This window comes from Diadema antillarum, unplaced genomic scaffold (genome assembly GCF_040938485.1).
Source record: "Diadema antillarum isolate AM-2024a unplaced genomic scaffold, OU_Dant_1.0 seq00000302_RagTag, whole genome shotgun sequence".
NCBI lineage: Eukaryota > Metazoa > Echinodermata > Echinoidea > Diadematoida > Diadematidae > Diadema > Diadema antillarum.
The window spans coordinates 106,509-134,038 of record NW_027271325.1 but is presented as its reverse complement, the minus strand read 5'-3'; the positions used below and the strand labels follow the sequence as shown (position 1 = coordinate 134,038).

General features: G+C 36.8%; 1 protein-coding gene across 1 annotated transcript in view; it reads right to left on the bottom strand.

Annotated features, from left to right (window-relative positions):
- The window catches only part of LOC139730344 (alpha-N-acetylneuraminide alpha-2,8-sialyltransferase-like), a 63,784-nt gene that overhangs the window by 21,629 nt on the left and 14,625 nt on the right, over window positions 1–27,530 (bottom strand). The window contains exons 2-3 of the mRNA XM_071641211.1: window positions 20,047–20,261; window positions 13,118–13,330 (exon numbers count right to left, since the gene is read on the bottom strand). Coding sequence (XP_071497312.1) covers window positions 13,118–13,330; window positions 20,047–20,261 — 428 coding nt within the window. The remainder of the gene's footprint in view (window positions 1–13,117; window positions 13,331–20,046; window positions 20,262–27,530) is intronic.

Sequence of the window (27,530 nt, the reverse complement as noted above, 5' to 3'; positions counted from 1 at the left end):
AGAGATTTAGCTTATTTTATGTCCTTTATGATTCCGATGACCTTTGATCTTTGACCTCGTGATCCAAAAATTGTATTATTTCTTTCTTATCTCATTATAAACACACTCTGCAAGTTTGGTGAAAATTTGTCCATCCGTTCTTTAGTTATCTTGTACGCAAACATACAGACAGACTGACAAACAGACACAGAGACAAGTAGTCCAGCGGATATAGAAAAAATCATGCACTTTATGGTAAAAGCACCATACTTGGTACACATGTACATGATGCCAATACAAGTCATTTCTGATATGGAAGCCACTCTAATTCTCCCTTTGGCGGCCGTGGCGGCCATTTTTCAATATGGCCGCCATGTGATATAGCAATGCTGTGTATTTGGGAAACTATAAGTCCGATTGTCGTGATTCTTGTACCAAAGTATAGGTTTTGAGGGTCAAGGATTCCAATAAAATAATTTTTGAGAGGATAAAACCATGGCAACCTACTTATTGGCGGCCATTTTGAAAAAATATGGCCACCATGCTAGATATAACATATCCTTAAAACGTATGGACAAAGGGTCATGACTCTGGTACCAACTTATATGTTTTGGGGGTCAAGGAGTCTGATAAATTCAACTGTAAGTGAATATGAATCGTTTCATCCTACGTTTTGGCGGCCATTTTAATAAATATGGCTGTCATACAACAGATAATGAATATTGCATATCTTCGAACTCAAAAGATATATAATCATGATTCAAGTGTAAAAGTATAGTTTTGGGGTGAAGGTTTTCAATATAATGATGTTTTAGCAAAGTGAATAGGTTCATCACATCCTTTGTTTTGACGGTCATTTAATAAATAGCGTACGAGTGTTATGAAAGCGGGATGCCCATTGTGGATTGATTCTGGTGTAAACGTTTGTTTTAGGGGTCAACAATTACTTGTTCACTCATTTTAAGTATTCTAATGTGGAACATCTGGGCATATTTCACTTTGTAAGCATTTTGGAAAATATGCTCAACTTCCTTTATAGGATTTCTGTGTGTACAGTGTATGTGAAAAACATGATCTTCACAATTTCATGTCTGAAGTACATTTTAATCAAGATTATACATTTTCTAGAAATATAGACTCTCGCTTTCTCTGGTACCTGGACTATGGAATGAAAATCATAGTTTCCAACCAATATGGTATATCTGTTTTCTTTGGAAACATGACACTAAGTGTGAGAAAACTTTTAAAACTTCTTGCGTCACTTACATCAAATGTAAACACACTACATGTATGTCTATAAAATCCATGATTGACCAGGCTGTTCTGATACTTATAACTACACTGAATCTCATACATCAAACGATAAAGTAAATAGTGGCAGTGGGCAGGTCCTTCTGGTCCTGTACGGGTACTCTCTAAAAAAAATCGAGTGAAAATTTTCACTCTAAAAAGAGTGAATACAAAAAAGAGTGAATTTCGAGTGAAACTGGAGTGAATTTTGAGTGAAAATGCTAATTTTCACTCATTTTGGAGTGACGTCAGGGATCACTCGAAGATTTGGGAGTGATCCCTGACGTCACTCCAAAATGAGTGAAAATGAACATTTTCACTCAAAATTCACTCCAATTTCACTCGAAATTCACTCTTTTTTGTATTCACTCTTTTAAGAGTGAAAATTTTCACTCGATTTTTTTTTAGAGAGTAGAGAGACGTCCCCGCCCTCCACGAGTCTCCCGCTGCCTTGCGGGCAGTTTTTTGGTTAATCAAAGGCTAGGGAGTAAACCTTCTCCAAATCCGGAGCGGAACCCCTAAGGCGGTTAGGTGTTGTAGTTCATCATCTCTCCGGCAAATATAATAGGTATTATACAATACATCTTTATAGGTTTACATCTAATTGTCATTTGCAGCTCCACATGAGTCTACTAGCAAAATATAAACTACACTTTACAAGAAAAATTATGCTAATTTATGAATTTCAGGAAAACCTCAAAGAAATACAAATTTTTAGGTTCATAATTATTGGAAGATAAAACTGCAGAATAAAATATTCAGTAAATCGATCTTACTTACCGGCACCAGTAGAAATACTGAAGAAGTTCTCTAAAGCGCACCTGCATCTATATATGCATTCACGTTCATCACCGCTCATCAATGGATGATCAGGAACAATGATTGTTTTGGATTGTCAGAGCTAATTCGATTCCTTCATATGATTTCTTATAATGTTGTGTAACTGTTTTGACAAGGGTCATACTATGAAATAATGATCAAGAACTGAAAAAAAAACACCTTTAGAAATCAGTAGGTCTTATAAGACTGCAATTATCATGTCTTTGTGGCTGGAAACTATGACAGTACACTAATTGTACTCTCCTGTCTATGCATCCAAAATTGGGGGGAAAGTCTTCTATTCCATTCTCACCATTTTATTCTACCTTTGATATTCAACATAATTATCTTTAGTATTCTAGGTATGCCACAATTGTACTTATGTGATGTTCAATACCTACTTGAATAGTGAATGTGATAGAGGTATGGTAAATCAACAACAATCAATGAACAATAAAGAACTAAACGCCGCAACAACATAGGAGGTTCATTTACCAATAATAGGTGAACGATTCTTGTCAATGGGACAATACATATGGCAAGTGAGGGTGTATATATAATATATACACTACATGTTGGCCCCTCAGAAAATGGAAACGAATATTTTTTCAAAACCAAAACGAAATTGTCCAATTTGGTTGAGTACTTTTCTTTCTTGACATGTTTTTGTTAATCATTAATTTCTTACTTTATTTTATCAAAGCTCAGCAACGGAGACTACTCAACAATTGAAGGTCTATTTTCGACAATAATCCTATTCAAGCATTCCACATTGTGATGTGCGGCCTCGATTCTTTGTTAGTCTCCCAAGGCAGTGGCTTTTGTTCGATGCTGAAATTTGTTGAATTGAGCTAAGAAATTTACGCTCGACCCGTCTTTACAAAAACATCTGTAGAATGAAAACTACTCAACCAAATCGAGGAATTTTGGTGTCATTCTTCTTCTAGATAAATTCTCTACAAATCTATGTCATTCATTTTGGCATCAAAGTAGTGCAAATGTGCAGATATTTGCGAAAACTCGCGTTTCCGTTAATTCTAGGCCACACTGTATATAATGTGTGTGTGTGTGTGTGTGTGTGTGCATACTCTATGTAGTGCAGCAGTCATATTTATCAAAATGGACATGAAAACGAAATGTGTTAGTTCTATTCATCAACAAATGCTTGTTTAAAATCATTGACCCCAATTAGTTTAAGTAATAAGTATATAGTGCGGTGGCCATGTTTTAAAATGGCAGCCAAAACATAGGATGCGATGGTTGTATACACGAAAAGATGTATCCATTTAAATAAATGAATCTCAAAAACATATTTTTGTTCCAGAATCATGAAGATGCATCCATTGGTTTTAAAGATATATGAATAGAATGTAGAGCGGCAGCCATGTTTAACTGGAGGGAGGCCATATTTATTAGATGGCCGCCAAAACAGAGGATGTGATGAACCTATTCACTTTGCTAAAACATCATTATATTGAAAACCTTCACCCAAAAACTATACTTTTACACTTGAATCGGGATTATATATCTTTTGAGTTCGAAGATATACGATATTCATTATCTGTTGTATGGCAGCCATATCTATTAAAATGGCCGCCAAAACGTAGGATGAAACGATTCATATTGACTTACAGTTATCTGAATCCTTGACCCCAAAAACATATAAGTTGGTACCAGAGTCATGACCCTTTGTCCATACATTTTAAGGATATGTTATATCTAGCATGGTGGCCATATTTTTTCAAAATGGCAGCCAATAAGTAGGTTGCCATGGTTTTATCCTCTCAAAAATTATTCTATTGGAATCCTTGACCCTCAAAACCTATACTTTGGTACAAGAATCACGACAATCGGACTTATAGTTTCCAAAATACACAGCATTGCTATATCACATGGCGGCCATTTTGAAAAAAAGGCCGCCACGGCCGCCACAGGCAGAATCAGAGTGGCTTCCATATCAGAAATGACTTGTATTGGCATCATGTACATGTGTACCAAGTATGGTGCTTTTACCATAATGTGCATGATTCACCCTATATGTGGTCTATATCCGCTAGACTAAAGCATACTGAACCGAAAATATAACCTTCACCGACCGTAGGTTTCACCTACTAGCAGAGGTAACTTTATTTATGCATTTATTTACTTATTTGTTTATCTATTTATTCAACTATTTTTTGTTTATTTGCTCATAATTATAAAGACAGGGTGGCACGTTCACAGACGTGGTCTTCCATGGGGCACTATGATATAAAACAAAGAATATTTCAAATACAGAATCCTACAACACAGACTATAATACAAACATAAAATACAAAGCAACATACACAAACATCAAAGAGATTGTATAGTATTGATGGAGATGAGAATTGGGCTTTTAACTTTTTGCGAGATGCCGAGACCACTTATGAAATCGTACAGAGCATACCATTGGAAGAGGAATTCAAAGTTTATTAGATGAAAATCGGTTTTGGAATCGTTGAGATATCCAAAAACAAAATAAAACAAAGCGATCCTAATAAAAGGTGATGGGTCCCGCCTTTTTCTAGGAATGCTCTGTTTTGGCTATCTCAGCCATTTTAAAACAGATTTTCATCGAATGAATATTGAATCCCTCTTGGAATTACATGCTCTTTCATATTTCATTAGAGGTTTCTCATTATCACACACACACACACACACACACACACACACACACACACAAATATTAGAAACCTGAAATTGAGTCCCAACCAAAACTATAGGCCTACACTCCCTTTAACCTGATTAGGCCTACATGCAGCCGCGGAAAAAGGAAAAAACTATATAGTAGATTCGGTTCGGTGTAAAAATGGCAGAGGTAAAAATGGCAGAGATAAATATGGCAGAGGTAAAAATGGCAGGGGTAAAAATGGCAGGGGTAAAAATGGCAGAGGTAAAAATGGCAGAGGTAAAAATGGCAGAGGTAAAAATGGCAGAGGTAAATATGGCAGAGGTAAAAATGGCAGGGGTAAAAATGGCAGGGGTAAAAATGGCAGAGATAAAAATGGCAGAGGTAAAAATGGCAGAGGTAAAAATGGCAGAGGTAAAAATGGCAGAGGTAAATATGGCAGAGGTAAAAATGGCAGGGGTAAAAATGGCAGGGGTAAAAATGGCAGAGATAAAAATAGCAGAGGTAAAAATGGCAGAGGTGAAAATGGCAGGGGTAAAAATGGCAGAGATAAAAATGGCAGAGGTAAAAATGGCAGAGGTAAAAATGGCAGGGGAAAAAATGGCAGGGGTAAAAATGGCAGAGGTAAAAAAGGCAGAGGTAAAATGGCAGAGATAAATATTGCAGAGGTAAAAATGGCAGGGTTAAAAATGGCAGGGGTAAAAATGGCAGAGATAAAAATGGCAGAGGTAAAAATGGCAGAGGTGAAAATGGCAGGGATGAAAATGGCAGAGATAAAAATGACAGATGTAAAAATGGCAGAGGTAAAAATGGCAGGGGTAAAAATGGCAGGGGTAAAAATGGCAAAGGTAAAAATGGCAGAGGTAAAAATGGCAGTTGTAAAAATGGCAGGGGTAAAAATGGCAGAGGTAAAAATGGCAGAGGTAAAAATGGCAGAGGTAAAAATGGCAGAGGTAAAAATCGCAGGGGTAAAAATGGCAGATGTAAAAACGGCAGAGGTAAAAATGGCAGGGGTAAAAATGGGAGAGGTAAATAATTATGTGGTAAAAATGTCAGAGGTAAAGTTGTCAGTGGTCGAAATGTCAGTGGTCAAAATGCTAGAGATAAAAATGCCATTGATAAAAATTTAGTCTTTGAAATGCAAGAGGACGAGGTAAAAGTGACAGAGATTTTTTTTTTTCTTCATGTTTCTGACACCTTTCTCGCAATACGCGCTTTTCGTGCCTTCTCCTAAAATAAAGTACGGGGGAGACCGCAGAAAAATGGGACACGGGGAGAAATATGGGACACTCATGTAACATGTAAAATGCTCGGCCAGTCAACAATCCAATTATATCAGTAAAAAGATGAGCCTCGGTACACCTGAAAATGGACATATTAACCACTATACAGCTCTACAGGTATCTTGGCAGTAAAATATCAAACTTACTTTAGATCTGGTAGGTCCTATACTATGTTAATACGTATTTTAAAAAGTGTGCAAACTTCTGAAAATAAAATTGCTCGATAACAGACATGCAGGTATGAAAAATTGGCAGGGATCTTTTACTGTTTCTGTTACCACTGGGAGAAATTTAATAGGGCAGTGTTACATTTCTCCCCGCAGCACATGTAAAGAGAGTCTTGCAGAGCTTCAGCGATCCCTGTGTAAATTGAATCGCGATCATATGGTAGTCATAGGCGGTGATTTCAATCTACCTGGATGGGATTGGATTGGATTTTCTTACTGTTGTTGTATAACGAGGGAACAACGTCATTTTCGGTGGCTGAATCTACCAATCTTTAGCAACACACCATGTTGATAACATAATGGAATCTGACTTTGGAGCAACAACTAAGTTTGAAAGGCATCAAACATTTACATTTTTTCGCCTGCGGATTCGTGATTGAACAATGATTGAAAGAAATCCCATGGCAAACTATCAGTTTTTACTCTCATTAAAACAGTTTATTGCTAAAGTTCGTCTCCAGTTTTAATAGGCATAAGTTTGTAAAGTGACCACAAAGTGTTCATTAAACTTCGAGATATTTGTTTTTGCGCCATGTGATACTTGAACAATGTAATAAAATATTTTGCGAGAGCTTACTTATGTCTGCCGATACATCTGCTGTAGTTTGTTTTTTGCGTTTTGTATTTTTACTTCTACATTATGTCGTGATCAGGCCTTGTGAGATAAATAGGCTCCTACGAAACCTGAATGTGAGAAAATTATATTGAACAGGGGAAAAATTAGCGGTTTGCTTCGACTGTGTCTCCTTCACTTCTTTACACTAAACAGTTCAAAAAAATGAACAATAATGACAATATACTAGCCTCGTTTGTGTAAGAGTGTGTATGTGAGAGTATGTATATCTGCGTATATGTTTATACCAAAAGTGGGTTCGTATTTGTGTGTGTGTGTGTGTGTGTGTGTGTGTGTGTGTGATAACTTCATTGGGCGAAACAACGTAGGATTATACTGTTTAAGGGCTTTGCAGCATTGTTGGAACCCCCTTATAATGATAGATAATAATAATAATAATAATAATAATAATAATAATAATAATAATACTGAATTAAAAAAATATTTCTCGCAGGCCTACTAGGCTCTTAGCTGGATTATTATTTCTCTGCACACAGACAGATTACGCCACTGCACTTGAATCAAACTCAGAATAATGAGAGTGCTCATTATTCAATCAATATTCTTCAAATCTGCAGTTTGGATTTGATAATTCGATGAATACAGTTTGCTCTGGCTACGTTATCATTCAAAACCTCTTCATACGTTTATATCTGACGAAATCGCTCTCATTACTTCTGACATTTTACTTCTGCCATTTTTACCTCTGCCATTATTACCTTTGCCATTTTTACCTCTGCCATTTTTACCTCAGCCATTTTTACCCCTGCCATTTCTACCTCTGCCATTTTTACCCCTGCCATTTTTACCTCTACCATTTTTACCCCTGCCATTTTTACCCATGCCATTTTTACCTCTGCCATTTTTACCTCTGCCATTTTTACCTCTGCCATTTTTACCCCTGCCATTTTTACCTCTGCCATTTTTACCTCTGCCATTTTTACCTCTGTCATTTTTACCCCTGCCATTTTTACCTCTGCCATTTTTACCTCTGCCATTTTTACCCCTGCCATTTTTACCTCTGCCATTTTTACCTCTGCCATTTTTACCCCTGCCATTTTTACCCCTGCCATTTTTACTTCTGCCATTTTTACCTGGCACCGTAGATTCAGATGTGTGACATATAAATGCATGGAGAGCTCACTATATTATATCATACATTCCGATTTTGTCAACAATTTGTCGCTGAAGTAAATACTCGTATTTCCCATCATTGTCTACAGTTCATGTACGTGTGTGTTAGTCACGCAATCGAAATGATATTAGACATGCTACGGAACATGAACAATGCACGCACTCAGGCCAGAACTTCCCAAAAAGCGTGCGCCCCAATATTGACCTGCCTCTGCTGAGGTCAGCGAAGCAATCGTGAAGCCTCTGATCGTCATCCGTGAGGATCTGATGACATCGCGACAACATCTGTTCTCCAAAGCATCTTCCCACCAGAACACCAGGTATACGTGGACCATTGATGGGAGAATTTTCTCTCTGACGAGAGGCGGTCGGAAAGTGCCGGTGAGGAACTCAAGCGATCTGGAACGACTGGACTAGAATGACATGTAATTATCAGTTTTTTGTTTTTGTTTTTGTTCGTATTGTTTGTTATGGATAGAGCTGTAAATAGTGATCTAGATTTTGGCAGTAATTTTGATTGTTCGTATATAAATCTCAATGAGTTTTGTAAAATACATCATGATACCTCTCAGTTTAGTTTACTACATTACAATGCGAGGAGTCTTAGGAGAAACTTCGATAATATAATCGGTGATTTGACGATATCGAATTTCCCGTTTTCTGTTATTGGGATTAGTGAGACATGGATTACTGATAATGGTAGTTTGTGTTCTTTAGATGGTTACACTTTATATAATTCTAATCAAATTTCTGGACGTGGTGCTGGAGTTGCGTTGTTTGTTAGAGATCACTTGAAGGTTTCAGTGTTAAACAGTATATCATTTCATGTTCAAGGTGTGGAGTCTTTATTTGTAAGTTTTGAGTATCTAAATCACAGGAATATTGTTGTCGGTGTAATATATCGTAATCCTTCCAGTAATGGAAATGATTTTCTTAGTGAATTTGACAGTATCATAAACGAAATGCTTAATATTTCCAAACACATCTACATTATGGGTGATTTCAATATAAATTTATTACATTTTGATACTTATCCTAATGTATAACTCATTTAGATTCATTATACTCTCATGGTCTATTTCCTGTGATAGACAAACCAACCCGTATAACTAAGGATTCTGCAACTCTTATTGATAATGTTTATCCTAGTGTTATTAATAAAAACAGTTCATCTGGAATACTGTTATCAGACTCTAACGACCATTTCCCAATTTTTCACATGTCTAGCATCAAAATTTATTCCAAGGTTTTACCCAGTCAGAAATCATCTTCGCGAAATATAACCTCTTCAACGATTAACTCTTTTCTTTCTGATTTGAAAAACACTGATTGGACCGATGTTTTAACCTCAATGATGTTGATGTAGCATATTATACGTTTCTTCATACTTTTTTGTCTCTTTGCGATAAACACATGCCCCTGAAAGAGCAAAAGCCCAAGATTCACAGAAATATTTAAAAGAAACCGTGGATAACTCGAGCTTTACTCAAATCTATAAGAAGGAAAAATGCTCTTTTTAAGCGATTTCACTTTTGCCTCACTGTTGAAAATGAAATTATTTATAAAAGCTATCGCAATAAACTTAATTCGTCTTTGCGTTTTGCGAAAAGAAAGTATGAATTTTAATGAATTACTTGGTAGAAACATTTCGAAAACATCACATGGTATTTTTTATAACGGCAAAGAGATACATGATTCTTCCGATATTGCAAACACATTCAATGATTTTTTTTTTTTTTTGTGAGTATTGGTACCTCATTATCACGATCACTCCCTGTTACCGATGTGAATTTTTCTAGTTTTATGCCGAAAATGTTCGATAAATCAATGTTTTTTAATCCCATCTCTGAATGTGAAATTATCGATGTCATCAGGAGCACCAATCAAAGTAAAAGTCCGGGATATGATAATGTATCTATTGATATTGTTAAACCGAGTGTATATATTATAAGTAAACCTTTGACTTATATATGTAATTTATCTTTACAAACTGGTGTTTTTTCGTCGAAAATGAAACTAGCTAAAGTAATACCTGTCTACAAAAAAAATTCTACGTCTGACTGTGGGAATTATAGACCAATTTCTGTACTGCCATTATTTTCTAAGATACTCGAGAGACTTGTTTATAATAGACTGTACAATTATTTGACGAGTAATAGTTTGCTCACTTCTCAGCAGTATGGATTTAGGAAAAATTGTTCCACCGAATTTGCAATTATTAATTTATATGATCAAATTTTGACGTATATTGATATTAATAGACATACAGTCGCCGTTTTTATGGATTTGTCGAAGGCTTTCGATACTTTGTCACACTCGATATTGTATCCAAGTTACAATATTATGGCATTAGAGGTATACCGTATCTTTGGTTTAAAGTTATTTGTGTAGCCGGAAACAGTTTTCTGTGGATCAAGGTCACTCATCCAATCCAAAAATCATTTCATCAGGTGTACCCCAAGGTTCGATCCTGGGACCATTGTTATTTTTGATTTACATAAATGATCTGGTTAATTGCTCACAATTTTTTGAGTTTGTCATATTCGCTGATGATACGACTCTGATTGCCTCCTATCAAAATTTTGAGACTCTGGTCAGTAGGATCAATATTGATTTGGATAAAGTATATAATTGGCTTGATTGTAATGAATTATCTTTGAATATTCTGAAAACAAAATTTTCTGTCTACAGAAACAGACAAAATAGAAGATTTTGTTATGATAATGTCCGACTTTATATTAACAATATTTTGATAGAGCAATGCTCTGTTGTCACATATCGGGGTACAACTCGATGACTGCTTGACGTGGGATTCTCATGTAAATTTTGTTTGTGGTAAAGTATCCCGGATTGTTGGAGTTATGAATAATTTGAAAAGTATATTGCCTTTTAATGTTCTGTTGTTATTATATAACGCATTCATTTTACCCCATATAATGTATTGTAATGTGTTATGGGCTTCGTTACATCCCTTTCCCTGTCAAGAGTGCTACGACTCCAGAAGAAAACACTCCGTGTTTGTGCGAACACTCATTATTTTGCTCCGTCAAAACCGCTTTCACACATTGAATGTCCATGACTGCAATGTCTTGCAAGTTGCCTCTTTGATGCATAGGTATTTCACCAAAAGCCTTTCCCCATATCTCACCGAAATGTTTTGTTTGAATAATAAAGTACATAGTTACAACACCCGTCAGTCATCCAAATTCCACCGCTGGAAAATGGAAACAAACATCCATTCAAAATCAGTTCGCCACCATGGTCCGGTCATTTGGAATTCACTACCTCCCAGTATTCGAAATTCACAATTTAACAGGTCGTTAAAAAAAAAACTCAAAATATTTCTCCTCGCCAAATACTAGTTTCATGTTGCTTCACACTTGATCTACCACTTGTATAATTTACCCAACACTGCGTTGCATTTTCTTTTATTTTCGTGTTTTCCAACTCCTCATAGTCAGGTGATCCCATCACTGCAAACCCTTGAGGCTTTTACGGGACACCTTTTTCTTTCACTTTACTTCACTTCTCTCTTGTTCTTTTTTTAAAAGTCTGACTTCTTTAAAAGTCTGACTTGTTACTACTTTGTTATATGATGACCTATGTCATCCGTTTGTGTACTATGTGTGAATTATGTTATATTTCGTCTTTTTAATTGTATATATTGTAAATGTGGAAAGAAATAAAGGAGAGTTCTATGCTCTCGGTCAATCAATCCATTTGTTTGGTTCCAAAATGTGCTTAATTCAGCAGGATCCAATCAGAAACCTATGTGCGTACTTCACTGGAATTTGACCCAAGAGGGAGGCCAGGTTGGCTAGCTTTCTGGCCTGTGTAGCTTTCCAGATGATTTACATAATATTACTAGTACTTCATTATTGGCTCTGAAATGTTTCATTTCTATGCAAGAAAATTCCTTGGATAGATGGGGAAAACAGGAGGAGAATGTGTAGGGATAACAAATTATCTAAGAAAAATACACAAAGTCACAACATCTCCGTGCTAAAAGTTTTGTCCCAAGAGGTGCTGAATCCACAAAGAATCAAAATATATTAATTCTCTAAAAATCAGTGTAGACACGTCGATTTTTCCAAGGCATGTTTTCTTCATCCTATTATGGGATGATGGGACATTACGTCATTGCATGAAAACACTTCAACATGTGAAAGAAAATACATGTGTACACGTTTTTAATTTTACCATCAAAAGCGGATTAAGTACCTCTTCATATTGATGTGTGGATATGAATTTGTGAATTAAAGATTTACAAATAATGTCTGTGTCCTGCATGATTATGGGCTCAGATGAAATTGCAGTATTTCGATGTTTTTGACTTCCATAGGTTACGGGTTTTGTATTTCACTGTGCATGTCAAGAACGCTTTCTTAAATGCATAAACTTACCTGAGATCACCGTATTCACACAAAATTAGCCCTGTTATCCAACGTCAGATTATTACCGTAGATTATATTATAAGGCTAACTTTCTCATCAAACACTGCATTTCACTTAGTATGGATTCCTTTCTAATCTGACAAGTCCAATTGTAAACAGTAGGAAAAAAATAAATACATTTGTTAGCAGCTACAAAAAATAGTAAAGTTTAGTCGGTGCATAAACGTTCGAGTAGTATATAGTAAAAGTATGCAAGTAGCTTTTATATTGGGTCATAGGGAGAACATAATACCCTCCCCTCACACTTTCCTATAGAACTAAAAAAAAAAACCAATTATAATGATAACTTCGAAGATTTTGTCATCCTTAATCTGGGTTCAGGAAAATGCAGAAAATGCAACGGGGAGGGGGTTGCCCTATCCCCCGTGCTCCGTGACTGCCTTGGCCTATCTATTCTACCGTTCATTTTACTACGGTATAAGCTCCTTGCCATCAGATGTTCATACAGACAATGAAATGAGCTATGTGGTTTGCTCTTATTCTCGCTGCGTTTTGATTCTGGCTAGGCATAATGCATGTCTAGAGCAAACTGTAATGTCCTCCTTAATCATGACAATGTATCACGCTGTTATTTATCTAAGCACATTTTGTTGCCTTGTTATCATTTGCGGAATACAAACTACCAATAATGTGATCGAAAAACAAAATACATGCTTGCTAAAAGATACCTGTTATCTGCACTTGACTTCGAAGGACGAAGTTTAGATGCCTCGTTAAAATTCTTCAGGACGTCTTTGGATGAAGTTCTAAGTTGGTCGCCGGGCACAATTTTCTGCACGACTCGCCGTATTACTCGGACTACTTTCACGACACGTTTCGGTTCCTCCATAGCTTTGGCGTGATCCTCTTTCGGGCTTTTTGCCAACACAACGTCCATCGTCCTTCGTGTAAAACAAAACAAAAAATAACATGAATCCTATGCACGTTAACCATGCACATGCTAACCCGCCAGTCGGAGAAAGACGTGAGGTTCATATCATTTCTTCTTAAGTGTGTGATCCCTTGAAAAAGGCCAAATGATAGAGTGTTGTAAATGCCTTATTCTTCATTCATTAGTGTCTGTCATGTCCTACATCAATATGAATGAAAATGATGTGTTTATTCATTGTTACATTACTAGACTAGTCAAAATATCATCTTCACCCAACTGCAAGAGTAGGAATTCCATACCAGCGCAATTCGTTCTGTTCTCCTCAACAACACACTAAAAGTCCCAAAGAATCCAGCTGGGGAAAATTATCACATTTGCATAATATGCAAATTAGATTACACTGTGACAGAAATATGGTATTTTAATCAAAAGTGTTTATGTAGGCCTTAGACTGGACCACCAAATTGTTTAAACAATACACATCATTTGTACAATGCAAACATTTTTTATAAAGACGATCTGGTTCTTAATTGATATTATCATTGTTATAATTTTTATTCTAATATTATTCTATAATGTAGTAATATATTATTCTATTATGTAAATTACCTTTTGTTAAAAGATAAATCAATAATTCTTTTTTCATTTGAATCAAAATACCCAATACAATCAAAGCAAGTGCAAAGATTCATGATTTCAGTTTCACTTCACATGTAAGAATGTTTTCAAAATTGATATTATGAATTCACTTTGTGTTAAGTGCAAAATAGGTTTTTTATCGGGTAAAAAAAAAAAACACCTTGACCTTCATTCAGATTCGAAGTACCAAACTGAACAAAAAAGTTTTGAAAATCCATACTTTGTCCAATGATTTTATCCCTATTTGGAGGGTGTCGAATCCGAATATGGATGATGCAACTTGTTCTATCCTTGCATGGTCTGATATCTTCAAGAATGCTGCAAAAATATTTACCAAAATCTGAAATGCCTATATATTTCATTAAGAATGGTAAAAAGATCGAAAAATATGATGGCTTTACTCTATTTGCAAGGTGATTTATCTGAATCTGAATCATGATTCAGAAGCAATTGATGATGACATGATGCAATTCTTGCACCCGTGAAAGCTTTTGAAATATTCAAGATGTCCAACAAAATGGTCGCCACAATTACAGTCAACAAAATTACTGTGTGTATTTCCTTATATGTTACATCTGGTTAAAATTAAAAAAAAAAAAAACAAGAAATGGCTTCAACCAATTTCGAGGGTTTTGAAACATAATCTGGATGATTCAACTCTTGAGCTTTTGAGATATTCAAACTGGCCGCTACAAGTCAAAATTCTTGAAACGATTCAACGATACATATTACGTTTCACAATAATTTTCTTTTCAAATCGAATATAATGTATCTAGATGCACATTTTACACAATAGTCAGATTTCTTGCATCAACGTTCAAAACGTTATATGTGAACATGGACGCATTTCGATTGTTCAACACCGGTATTTGAAATGATTTATATGTTATCAATAATGTTCACATGGTTCTAATTTCTCTCCTCTCATTTACGCCAGGATGTCATGATTTCAATTGTATTATTCTTCCCCGCATCAGCAGTGAAATGATTTGCCATTTAAAGTTCTCATTATTGATGCAATCACTGGCCACGTAAACATTTGGGGTAAATTCCCTGCTATTCGTTATGGCAGTCACTCTCATTTTTGCCTTTCTTACACAGAATAAGGAAGAAAAAGGCGATGACATCAATATGGTAATTTTTTAATGTTTACTTAATGTCGCTTTTTATTTCAAGTAACTTCTCTTAGGTATCTAAATCATCTTGTTTATCAACCATGCGCGATACAATGATATTCAGATGCAAGAAAGTAGTCTTTCTAGCATACAAAGTTTTCACAATATGCTACCACCATCAACAAATTCATGAGTAAATGCCATCATGCTGACTCATGCTGACGATATTTCTATTCTTCGGAATGGATTACACTAGCACTACTCTCTGTGGGGAAACATTGAATACGGTTAATCCGGTCACTCAAGATTTCGATTCTTCCCATTTGAGTCTAGTTATTTAGAAGTAGAGATTAGATATTGGAATTGAAAGCGACAAGTTAAAGACACAGGCTTCTGCATTTTGTAATAACGCACTATGTAAAGTCATGTTGCTTCAATTCATTTTCAATTTCGTATACAGATATTTACTGCAAAGTTTGATTCCATCAAATAGAATTCGTTTTGGTTATGTATACATCAGACCGTAAGACTAACAGCAAGATAAACAAAGACGGAAAACAGCACGAACTTGAGGACACGTGCACTGCTTATGAATGAATGGTCGAATTGTATGAATAGTTGTGATAACAAAGAAGCTATAAGACTATATCCTTGATGACATAGTGCTAAACATCCACAATATAACCACATAGATTAATACATACTCTATTTCATTGAGAGTGGTTATGTCCGCTTATTGGTACTTTGTAAGGCAAAACGTGTAGTTCTATGACTTGTTGTAATCCGATTTCTTTAAGACATCAAAGTTTGAGGTCTTGATCTTTCTTGGTTTATTTCATTTTTGATGAGAGTGCTACATCAATCAAAACGCTGGGGTGACATTGAACACTTGAAATCATTCCGCGTTTTTATAATGAGTTATCGAATCTGGAATTTTGAAAACGAAACCCCTAACGTTACAGAGTGTGTGTCAACCACCATGTGTAATTCCTCAGCCATCTAGTTTAAGAAAATGATGTCAGGATGTAGGGCCTAAATTTTGAAGGGGGACTGCCGCTGAAATGTAATTTAATATAAAGGTATAAACCCTATTGTTTGTGCTGTACTACATCAAAATTATTAATCACTGACGTTTATATATTATATAGAATATACATTTACTTACTCTATTCTACCCTTTGCAAGATCATTTCTCAAGTCATGAGACATAAACTATGTGAAGGGCATTGGTGTATGACCAGACAGGGGAGACATGAGGGTAACTACATAAATCAGCTGAATATTTCTCGGAGTCACCCTCAAATGCGCACATCGGAATTGAATGGACAATGCTAGGCGAATCGTGCCAACGCCTCCTCCTGCTTTTGCTGTGTTAGCAAACGCGTGAAGCACGCTCTAGCAACGTTAGGTACGATATGAGTTGAGGAGACAACCTCATTAACATTTTCCCTCCGGCGCGTTTTTGAATACACATTGTACTACACACGAACACAGACATTTACTCGGTGAAGCAATGGGCGATTTCCAGAATCTTGGCTCAGAACTGCCTCCGGCTGGTACGGTTAGATTGCTAACATGCACTGTATACTATAGAATTCCATTGAAACAGACAGGAGACTCATACGTAAACAGCCTTTTTTATGTTCGTTAGGACAGTTCAAAATAGCATCTATATGCATGGCATAAGGAAGTAATGAAACTATTAATAAGAAAAAGAGGACAACGATATATCCAGAACATTGTTATGAAATATTCATCGAGGACGATGACACTCATAGTATTACCACCTCACTCAGATAGTATATGTGATTTTTTTTTTAAATAAGAAACAAGCTCAGATAACGTTTGAGACGTTACAGGGGAGAGGGTTGTTGTTCATCTTGACCCAACCAGGAGCAATCAGACCCCCCCCCCCCATCCGCCAAAATACGTTACTTGGCCACTGTTACTGTTTGACAATGAAAAAAAAAAAGCAATCTATATATTAATCACAGTTTATTTACCACAACGTTAGTAAAGCTGCATATCCCACATTCGGGAACACGATTAAAACGCATAGTTAATGCTATCACAGTTTACATACTCATTTTTGTTTCAGGCTTTGCTATCATCTACGATGGGCCAAAGTATTGGAACTCACTTCCTAACGATATAGTAACAGCAAGAACTTTGAATTCATTCAAGAATAAATTAACATTATTTTCATTGAAATCTTATAATGTACAACCGAATTACTAGTAGGTTTGCTTCATTATCTCAATCAAGTCATCATTTTTTATAAGCATTAATCTATTATTAGAGAAAAATAATCTGTCAAACATAAGTCCTCCTCAGATGTTACTGTTATTGAACCGTATATCATTGTGTCTATTCTCTCCTTTTTATGATGTCCTCTCTTCTGTATTCTTACCGGTATATGTACCCAATTTTTCGCAATATCAATCCAGGGTCCGTCTTATCATTACTCTTACATCATGGATTCCAGTTTGCTTGTGTCCACGATGACGCGTGTTGTAGTATCATTTTTTCTCTTTTTTCCCCTTTTTTCTTCCTTTTTTTTTCTTCTTTCCTTCCTAATTCAATTTTATGTCAGTTGACATTGGTTTCTTTGATTTTGTTTCATATATCTGTTTGTAGTTTCATTAAGTCATTATTTGTTCTCTTATGTATTTCTGAGGGTCCCATATCGTCCGAGCTTTGCTTTTTAGTGGGACCCTCCATTTCCATTCCCATCTTTGTACTATGCATATGTATAACCCCCCCCCCCCCAAAAAAAAAAAAAGAAATGCAATTATGTTGTTACTCATGATCACATGCATTTTGTTAAATTACGTTTTTGAAATTAACGCAAATATGTTCTGTTAATGCATTGTTTATAATTTCCCCTGTTTATCTAATAGAAATGAAAATAAAGTTGAATTGAATTGAATTGAATTGAATCATTCCTCTCTTTATTGTTTTTGGGTGGGGGTTTTTTTTTCTTATACTTTTCCATCTTGCTCTTATTTCTCAGCTTGCTTGTTTTCTTTCCCCCATTCTTCTTACTTTCCCTTTTCTCCCATTTCTTTTTCTTCCTCCCCCTTTCATAATTTTGATTTCTTAAATCTTCCCATTTTTTTATTTTTTATTTTTTTGACAATATATGAAACTCCAACTAGGTAAAACATCAATTACCACTTTCACTAAATATAATACATCGACGCACACGAGGGATGAGATAAAGGAAAGTAGCAGATACTTTTTATTGTTTTAATTCCCCCTTCTCTCTCTGTCTCTGTCTCTCTCTCTCTCTCTCTCTTGTCATGTCTTTTTCCCCTGCTTCTACCATCTTATCCCATCTTTCCATTCCCTACTAAACCAATCCACTCCTTAACACTATGTCAAAACAGCAAACGTATTCAATGAACCAATGTGAGTACTAAGGTAAGGAGGGGTTTTATACTTTCAGTGTCATTAAAATCTCATTGCCGATCTTTTTTTTGCCAGGTATTCTACGAAGGCAGTTTACACCATGGTAACCGACACGGCCTCGAATTCCATGACAATTCATGCAGAATTATTTTTTTGTTTTTCAGTGGCAAAAGATTGTCCTGTGCCATGGCGTCCCATTAGACACACAGTATGCCCGTGGCACGTACGCCATACGTTTAATTTGCCACGCTTTACATGCTTTAGTGCGAGTGAGAAGTGAAGAGCGCGAGAGAGGCACTAATTCATGGTACGAGCATTGACAGAAATACAATGATGATCGTCCTAGTGTAACCGTAAGTCCCGGCAGCCTGTTTAATTCTCTGTGGAAAAGCAGACACTGTTCTACATTATGACACCTTTCTCTCTTTCTTTCTTTCTTTCTTTCTTTCTTTCTTTCTTTCTTTCTTTCTTTCTTTCTTTCTTTCTTTTTGGCGAAGCACAATCAGCATTTCATCATAATGCATTTTACATGTGCTCATAGATCTTCAGTTCAGTTCAATGTAATTTTTTTTCCATCATCAACAAAAATAGTAGGCCTTTATAAAAGTATACATGTATCAGTTCATGAAATTTAGCAAAATGAAAAAAAAGTACAGATCCTGCAATATGATACAATACATAATATGTATAGGGGCCTAAAGATAACTATAATACATTGCATCTGGAAAAACAATGCACACTTTTCAGTAGAAAAATGTGTTTATATATATATATATATATATATGTATATATAAATGGGCATCAATCAAGATGGGCATCTTCATTGATGCCTATTTATAAAACAGTAATCAAATAGAATCATTATGACTGATGAAAAATGATGTTGTTCGTATGTTGTTGCTCTAGTTACTACAAATGATAGACATAGATAGGAAGTGATAGCATGCAGAAGTAATGATATTCACGCAGACGCTGCACACACTTCAATCTAAGTTCCCTTTAACATGATTAATTTGAAAGCGGTCATTAATGGTAGGGTGACATGGTGAACACGGGTGATACTAATCCCCATAGAGCAGGGAAAAGGGAGGCAGTCAATTAATATACATGAGTTGGTAGCTGTGGCACCATTACCACTGAATACGTAAACAAGAAGTAGTTGTATATAAGACTTTTTCCCGTTACCTTTGCCTTCAGAATTCTCTTATTCGTATCATCCTTGTTTCTATATAGTGCAACCGTCACTAACATTTTATCAACATCTGTATTTTTCCTTGTTGATTGAAACTAATGACAACGGGTGTGTATACGAATACAAGAGAAAGAAGAAGACTATGCGGTGATATGAGTGGTGATGATGACAGATATGAATGAGAAACGAATACTGCAAACAAAGAAAAAAAAATAAACTTTTGAATGACATCGGCTCCTTAAAAATCTTCAATAGCAACTTTGCAACATGTACAATTATTATTGCGGCTCGTGTTTCGTGTAACCCTGATTATGAATTTCAGTTCTCATCATTAAAACACTCCTTAAGAGTGTATAGATAGTGGCTCACTTCTCTTTAGTCGATTTATCGGGTGTGGTATCCAGCTGCATATTGATCTGTCGCCCGATGTCGCCACGAAGAAGGGGCAAGAGTTGAGATCGGGTCATCTCTCGAGACATGTCGTAGTCGGACGGCGCTCGGAACACGCTAATGGCAATGCATCCGAGACCAATCCATATCGTCATGACCACGAGTCTCTTCAGCGAACACAATCGTGTATTACCCTGGGGGAGAGGGAGAGAGAAAAGGGGTGGAAGGAGGGGGCGAGGAAGGGAGAGAGAGAGAGAGAGAGAGAGAAAGAGACAATGTTTAAAGTAAGTAAATAACTTTCTGAAATGATATCGATCCCTTTCATTGCTTGCTGTAGATTGTATACTGTATGGGAAATACAGCTCTGCGTTTTCTTGGCCTCGAAGAAAATGAAGGTATGTAATTCACTGAGTAGATCACGGCAATATGCTTTTTCGTGGAGAGCATTATCATACTTCTGATAAATAGTCGAAATGAAATGAAATTATATAAAGGCATAGATATACAAAATGTAAAAAATGGAAATTTTCATTGTTAGATCCACGAGGGATATGCATTTTAAAAAGCCCTGATGGCTACGACAGCAGTGCAACAAACAACGTCACAAATGATATTACTTTATATTTTAAAAAAATCATCAAAAGTGAGCAAATAGTAAAACTCTTTGGTTGCATTGGAGGCGCAATGCAAACTACATCAAACAGAGTGCAAGGCATCTCACTGTTAACCAGACATGCCAGACATACAATTTTTACATCAGACATTGTGTCTTTGTTTGTCTTTGATGATGCCGATGACGACTGTTGCGACAAGGATTGTCGCCCCCGGCTCGGGGCGACAATCCTTGACGGAGTTGGCGTCAAGGATTGTCGCCCCGTCAAAGATTGTCGTCTGGCGACAATCTGTGACGCTTGTGCAGTTCCCAATTTTTGACCTCGATGGCGACAATCTATGATGGCAAAAAAAAAAAATTGTTGCGACAAAAATTGTCGCCCCGTCAAAGATTGTCGCCCCCGGCTCGGGGTGGTTGCTCCGGTGTTATGCTTTGGTGGGATGGGTATGACTGGTAAGTTATGCGTATGTGTGTGTGTGTGTGTGTGTGTGTGTGTGTGTGTGTGTGTGTGTGTGTGTGAGCGTGTGTGTTTGTGTGTGTGTGTGTTTGGAGTATGATAATACAATATGTAGAAACTGTGCATGTGTGGTGGTTGTATAGTGGTAGTGGTTTGTTTGTCTGTGTGTATACGTGTGCCTGTATGCGTACGTGTGTCTGTTTGTGTTTGTGTTTTGATGTTTGTGCGAACAAACTTTTTTTGAGCAGCAGGCACTACTATGGCAATAAAAATGCCTTCAACGTGTATGAGCACGTATTTATAGAGTTCACAGCAGCGTAGATTTCAAAATAGTATGGGTGTGTCAATTTCAGCGGTGAGGCGGGCTAGGAGAGAGAGAGACCGAGAGAAAAGGCATATGAGGGAGGTACCCTCCCTAAATGTTATAACCCTGTCTTTGTTCATTTATTCACTGTAGTCATATTCTTCCATCAGTCTTAACTATGGGTGCTGTTCGTTATTCCGAAGGTTCGTTATTCCGAAGGTTCGTTGATCCGAAACACGCAAATTTCCTATACCTAGAGGTTCGTTAATCCGAAAATGAAAAAGGGTTCGTTAATCCGAACATTTGTGGCGTTATTCCGAAGGTTCGTTAATCCGAAGGTTCGCTGATCCGAAAATAGAATAGGGTCCGTTATTCCGAAGGTTCGGTAATCTGAATATATCATAAGGTTCGATATTCCGAAGGTTCGTTAATCCGAAAATGAAATAAGGCACGTTAATCCGAAAATGAAATAAGGCTCGTTAATCCGAAAATGAAATGAGGCTCGTTAATCCGAAATTGAAATAAGGCTCGTTAATCCGAAAATGAAATGAGGTTCGTAATTCCGAAAATGAAATATTCTCAATGTGATAATAAAATAAGTTGTCGTAATCAGGAAAAAAAAAAATGCTTGGATATCATGCAATGAAAATTCGATATTGTCTCGGGGAGGATGATGCACGTGTATAATTTCAGCTAAAGCACGTCGTGTTGCGTGAAGAAGTGGCATAAACAAGAATCTTGTTTTTAATTCAGTCTGAACAATTATTTACCTGAGCAACGATCCAGGGGCATAGGGGGCTGTGTGATTTGTCTATATCCTACCTTCAGACACCTTCACATTTTTAATGATAATAACAGTAACGACGATAAGACCAATACAGAGAATGATTAATGCGTATTGACAAGACTAAAAAGTATCATTAATTGTAGTAATGGCTATAATTATCGATGGTAGCAATGATGATAACGCAGGGCAACTTTGATTATTACTAGATTCACAGTGAAAAGTGTTGTTGCCGCGGTATCAGCATTTCATATCAATCCAATAATGAAATGACCTGCGGCAGGGGGTCTAGGGCAATTACCCCGGACCCTTCCCCTTCCCCTAACCCTAATCCTAATTCTGACCCTAACCCTATAACCCTGAACCCAACCCTAACCCTAACCTTTACTCTAACCTTATCACTAACAAGTAACTAGCCGGGGGTTATTGTCGGGAGGGGGAGGGGGGATTGCCCTGATATACACTGCGGCAGAGCCAAGAGGACTTACTGGCAGGGGAAGGGGAGGGGAAATGGAAAGAAACGTGATCTTGTAAGGATGGTACAGTTTCGGCTGAGATGGGGCTCCAAGTTTCCAACGATTTCTCGATGATGATGATGATGATGACGATGATGATGATGATGATGATGATGTGTGTGTGTGTGTGTGTGTGTGTGTGTGTGTGTGTGTGTGTGTGTGATGAGAAACCTCTTATGAAATATGGAAAAGCATATAATTGTAGGAGAATTCAAAGTTTATTTCATAAAACATTGGTTTTGAAATGGCTGAGATATCTAAAAATCAGGCAATCCTGATAAAAGGTGACTGGGACCCACCTTTTATTGAGATCGCTTTGTTTTACTTTGTTTTGCGATATCTCAGCCATTTCAAAACCGATTTTTATCAGATAAACTTTGAACTCCTCTTAGAATTGTATGCTCTTTATCTTTTCATAAAGCAGTTTCTAAGTATCTTGCAAAATGTTAAATGCTGAATCCTCACCTCAACCAATATTATACCATACCTTTAACCATGGGCGCTGCAGCATTCTTTTCAAAGGGATGTATATGACGCTGCACATTGTATTTGTCCATAATTATTATAACTGAGAAAGGTTGATTCTCAGGTTGATATTCTTTATATTTGAAGATGGAAGTTCGAAGTATAGGTCATTCCGTCCAATAAGATGCACAATCATTTTAACCGTCATGCAAGCGCATTACAGCTTAGGGTTCGGGGCTAGGACGACGTCCCAGTCTGCTCCCAGGCCTATGAAAATAATTTCCTTTCATACAGAAATCATTGTTCTTATATTAATTATTGTATATACATCTTTGAACGTTCAGTGGATGTTCAAGCGAGTATGGAAAAATATTTGGAGCTTCGTGAATGCTAAACAGGCATCATAGTAATCGCTAGACCACTAAGGTTTAGTTTCAGTGAGCCATAGTTGGAGCATTGTGTATTTAGTGATATAAGCTATGGTTGATGCCGGTGCTCTTGTTCTATCAATATTTCTGCAAAGTCGTTGCTATAGTAATCACCATGCCCTAGGGGAAATGTGACTTTGTATAACCAAGATGCTAATGGCAAACAAAGCTTTAAACTGAAAGAGATATTTTCAGACACTTATTTCAAGTTTTTACATTATTTCATTATAAATACATGGCAGATTCCGGAACTTTTAAGTGTTACCATGGCAACAGAGAGTGTTTATCATCCCCATTTCGATTGCATTTGAACAGGTGGCTGTAAGTCCATAAATTTTTAGTCAGTTTTGGCACCTTTGCTACTGTAAAATGAGTAAAGATATATTTTTTTTCAAAAACAATGTGTTACCATGGCAACATGAGAAGAAATAAGAGAATAACTTTTATTGCAATAGAACAAGTAATTCCAGTACTAGTTATGAAGTGAGCCACTTTTCTTGAAAATTGGTATCATATCATTGGAAACACGCGATTTTTTTAATGTTGCCATGGCAACGGGAGAAGACGCCAGATTTCAGAAAGGCTCATTAGCAAAATCTGTTTGAATATTATAAGCCGAATGTGGTGCTTTTACACAGATTGAACAACTTGTCCATTGTGTTAGCATGAGAGAGAAAGGGGGGGGGGGAGAAGACCGCGTTCTTGTTAGCACGAACTATGAGGGACAAAAATGGAAAAATAAAAGTAATTTCTTCATTTTTTAGAGTAAAAGCAGAAATAAAACTTACATAGCACATCATGATGTTTTCAACACATCCCTTTGTTTCACCTTAAAACTGAAAAAAAAAAGAAAGGGAGGAAGAATTTCCTTCATAGCGGTTTACATACTATAATGACCGCCGATGGGCTCCACGGCGTACTACGTCCGTTCACGAGTAAAAACTGGCGAGTAAGCCCTTTAAGTGCCATTATCCCCAGAGATGGGGTAAGTTTGATATTACTTTTGTAAAACTTGCTTCGAGTTTCCCTGAAATTTTACAGTGGTTTTGTCGTTTTTTCGTTTACATAATAAAGTTCATACAACGTGTATCTCAAACTGTTATTTTTACTGTTTTTGAGTCAATGAGGATATCATTTTGTAAGTTTGAAAAATTAGTGCTCCATTCCATGCCCCACCTTCCCCATACTGTAGTCGGGATCTTCGACGTGCAGCGGTTCATTATGAGCTCACATCGTCCACCTTCATAATGGTTATTTTTAGCATTCAGAATCATGATTATGATTGGTCGTATGATAGCGACCAATACAATCGGCAACATCTATACGTACATTTTTTTTTTATTGTACCAATATCAAATGACGCGGTGTGTCTTGTTTTCGTAAGGTATTTGTTTAATACCCTTTATTCTTAAGACCACGCATGTGTGTGTGTGATTTTTTTTTTTTCTGCTTGAGACATGTTAGAATGGCAGTATATATGGTAATCATTTCAAATAACGAATGTATTTTCCTGACAATGATGAAGAAGTGAAGAAGGAGTGGGAGGGGACGAGCTCATCCTCCGGAGGAGTAAATACCTCTTCTTTCGTCATTATAGTATACATGTAGAAATAGAATAACAAAATTACGACGGCATTCTACGTCGCTGATAAAAAGTTTGTATGGAATAGCGTGTGTTTGTGATTGCCTGTTTGCACGTGTGTGTGTGCGCGCGCGCGTATGTGTTTATGTGTCAAAAGAGAGTTTGAGTATGCTGGCATCCCCTTTTCAAAGTGAACATGCCTCTCCTGAATTGTTATGATGATGATGAATTTTAGACTACCGATACACGATGGCTATAAGTCGACGATAATGGGAGTGAAAGATAAGATGGGCATTTTAACAGTAATTTCAAAGGTTCTATGTACTTGACCTCAGTACACACAGTCACACATATGCGCACAGATGTCAACGAACACATAAAACAGTATTCTAATTAAAACACAATATTTTGTCACGACAAGAATTTTACTCCTTTGTCCGGAATTTAAGAGCCATATTTTATTTTCGGATCAACGAACCTTCGGAATAACGAGCCTATTCTTATTTTCGTATCAACGAACCTTCGAAATAACGAGCCTTGTTTCATTTTCGGATTAACGAACCTTCGGAATAACGATCCTATTATTATTTTCGGATCAACGAACCTTCGGAATAACGAACCTTATTTCATTTTCGGACTAACGAACCTTCGGACTTACGAACCCTATTTCGTTTTCGGATTAACGAACCTTCGTAACGAACCCTATTACATTTTCGGATTTGTACCTTATTTCGTTTTCGGATCAACGAACCTTCGGAATAGCAGACCTTATTTCATTTTCGGATCAACGAAGCTTCGGAACAACGAACCTTGTATCATTTTCGGATTAATGAACCTTCGGAATAACGAATCTTATTTCATTTCGGATTAACGAACCTTCGGAATAACGAATCTTCGGAACAACGAACCTTCGGAATTACGAACCTTCGGACCAAAGAACCTTCGGAATAACGAACCTTCGGAATAACGAGCTGCAACCCTTAACTATAACTATCTTTGTCATATGCACACCGCCAATACATACGTGTTGTAAACAAACACCAACAAACACTCAAATCCTCATAATGCAAATAATCCACCTCAACACTTTATTTCTGTTTTTTCCTTGATATTAATTGATTTCATTCAAATAATTCATAAATCGACCCATTCTGGATGTAACATGAACAAAAACGTTACAAATGGCAATTCGAATCACAAACAAATCCATTTGTCAATTTATACTACAAATAATCTCACTTCAACATAGATAACTCGATTATAGATCACTCCTACTATCAATTTCTTCACGAGAAAGTTGTGACATATAGGGCCCTACCAAACCTATATCCCTTGAATATATTGGTTTGGATCATGAAACACCTTCTTACTTACAAGGGCATATACATTAAAAAAAACACAAATACATTATACAAATCTAAAATAAAATCAGTCATAAAAAACCCGACCAACCCCCCCCCCCCCCAACCGAAACAAATCTACATTTATCCTAAATATTAAATCTTCCCGAAATCTGTCATACCATTTATAATATTCTTCTTCAAATCAAATCCCCAACCCACCAACCCCCGATTAACCAAAACCTAAAGCATCCCACACCCACATTCACCAACCCACATACATACACACACCTACACACATACACACACACGGGTGCTGTTCGTTATTCCAAAGGTTCATTTATCCGAAACACACAATTCTCTATACCTAGAGGTTCGTTAATCCGAAAATGAAAAAGGGTTCGTTAATCCGAACATTTGTGGCGTTATTCCGAAGGTTCGTTGATCCGAAAATGAAATTAATTCGGAATAACGAACCTTCGGACTGAAGAGCCTTCAGAATATCGAACCTTCGGAATAACGAAATGTAACCCCCCCCCCCCCCCACACACACACACACACACACACATACACAAACCCGAACCGATACCACCTTCCTTCCTGATGAAACGACTTCCCAATATAAGACATAATTGACCGTATACATAAAATCAGCATCCGCCCGCACGCAAGCACCACTCCGAATTCATATACAAATCCGTCAAACAAACTCATCAAAGTCAAAGCTGATGATAAAATCAATATAACGTTTATGCCAGCAACAGCTTACTTGGTATCCCTCCCCACGCGCAGCCAAAACACATACGCTGACATAATAAACACATTCTTCCATCATACACACACACACACATACACACACACACGCACAAACGGACACTAAATTATCATGTGCGCGCGCACATACATACTTCCTTGAAACCTCACCATGACTTTGTACATGGCATGTTTGCATGGATGTAGCCATGTAAGTTATGT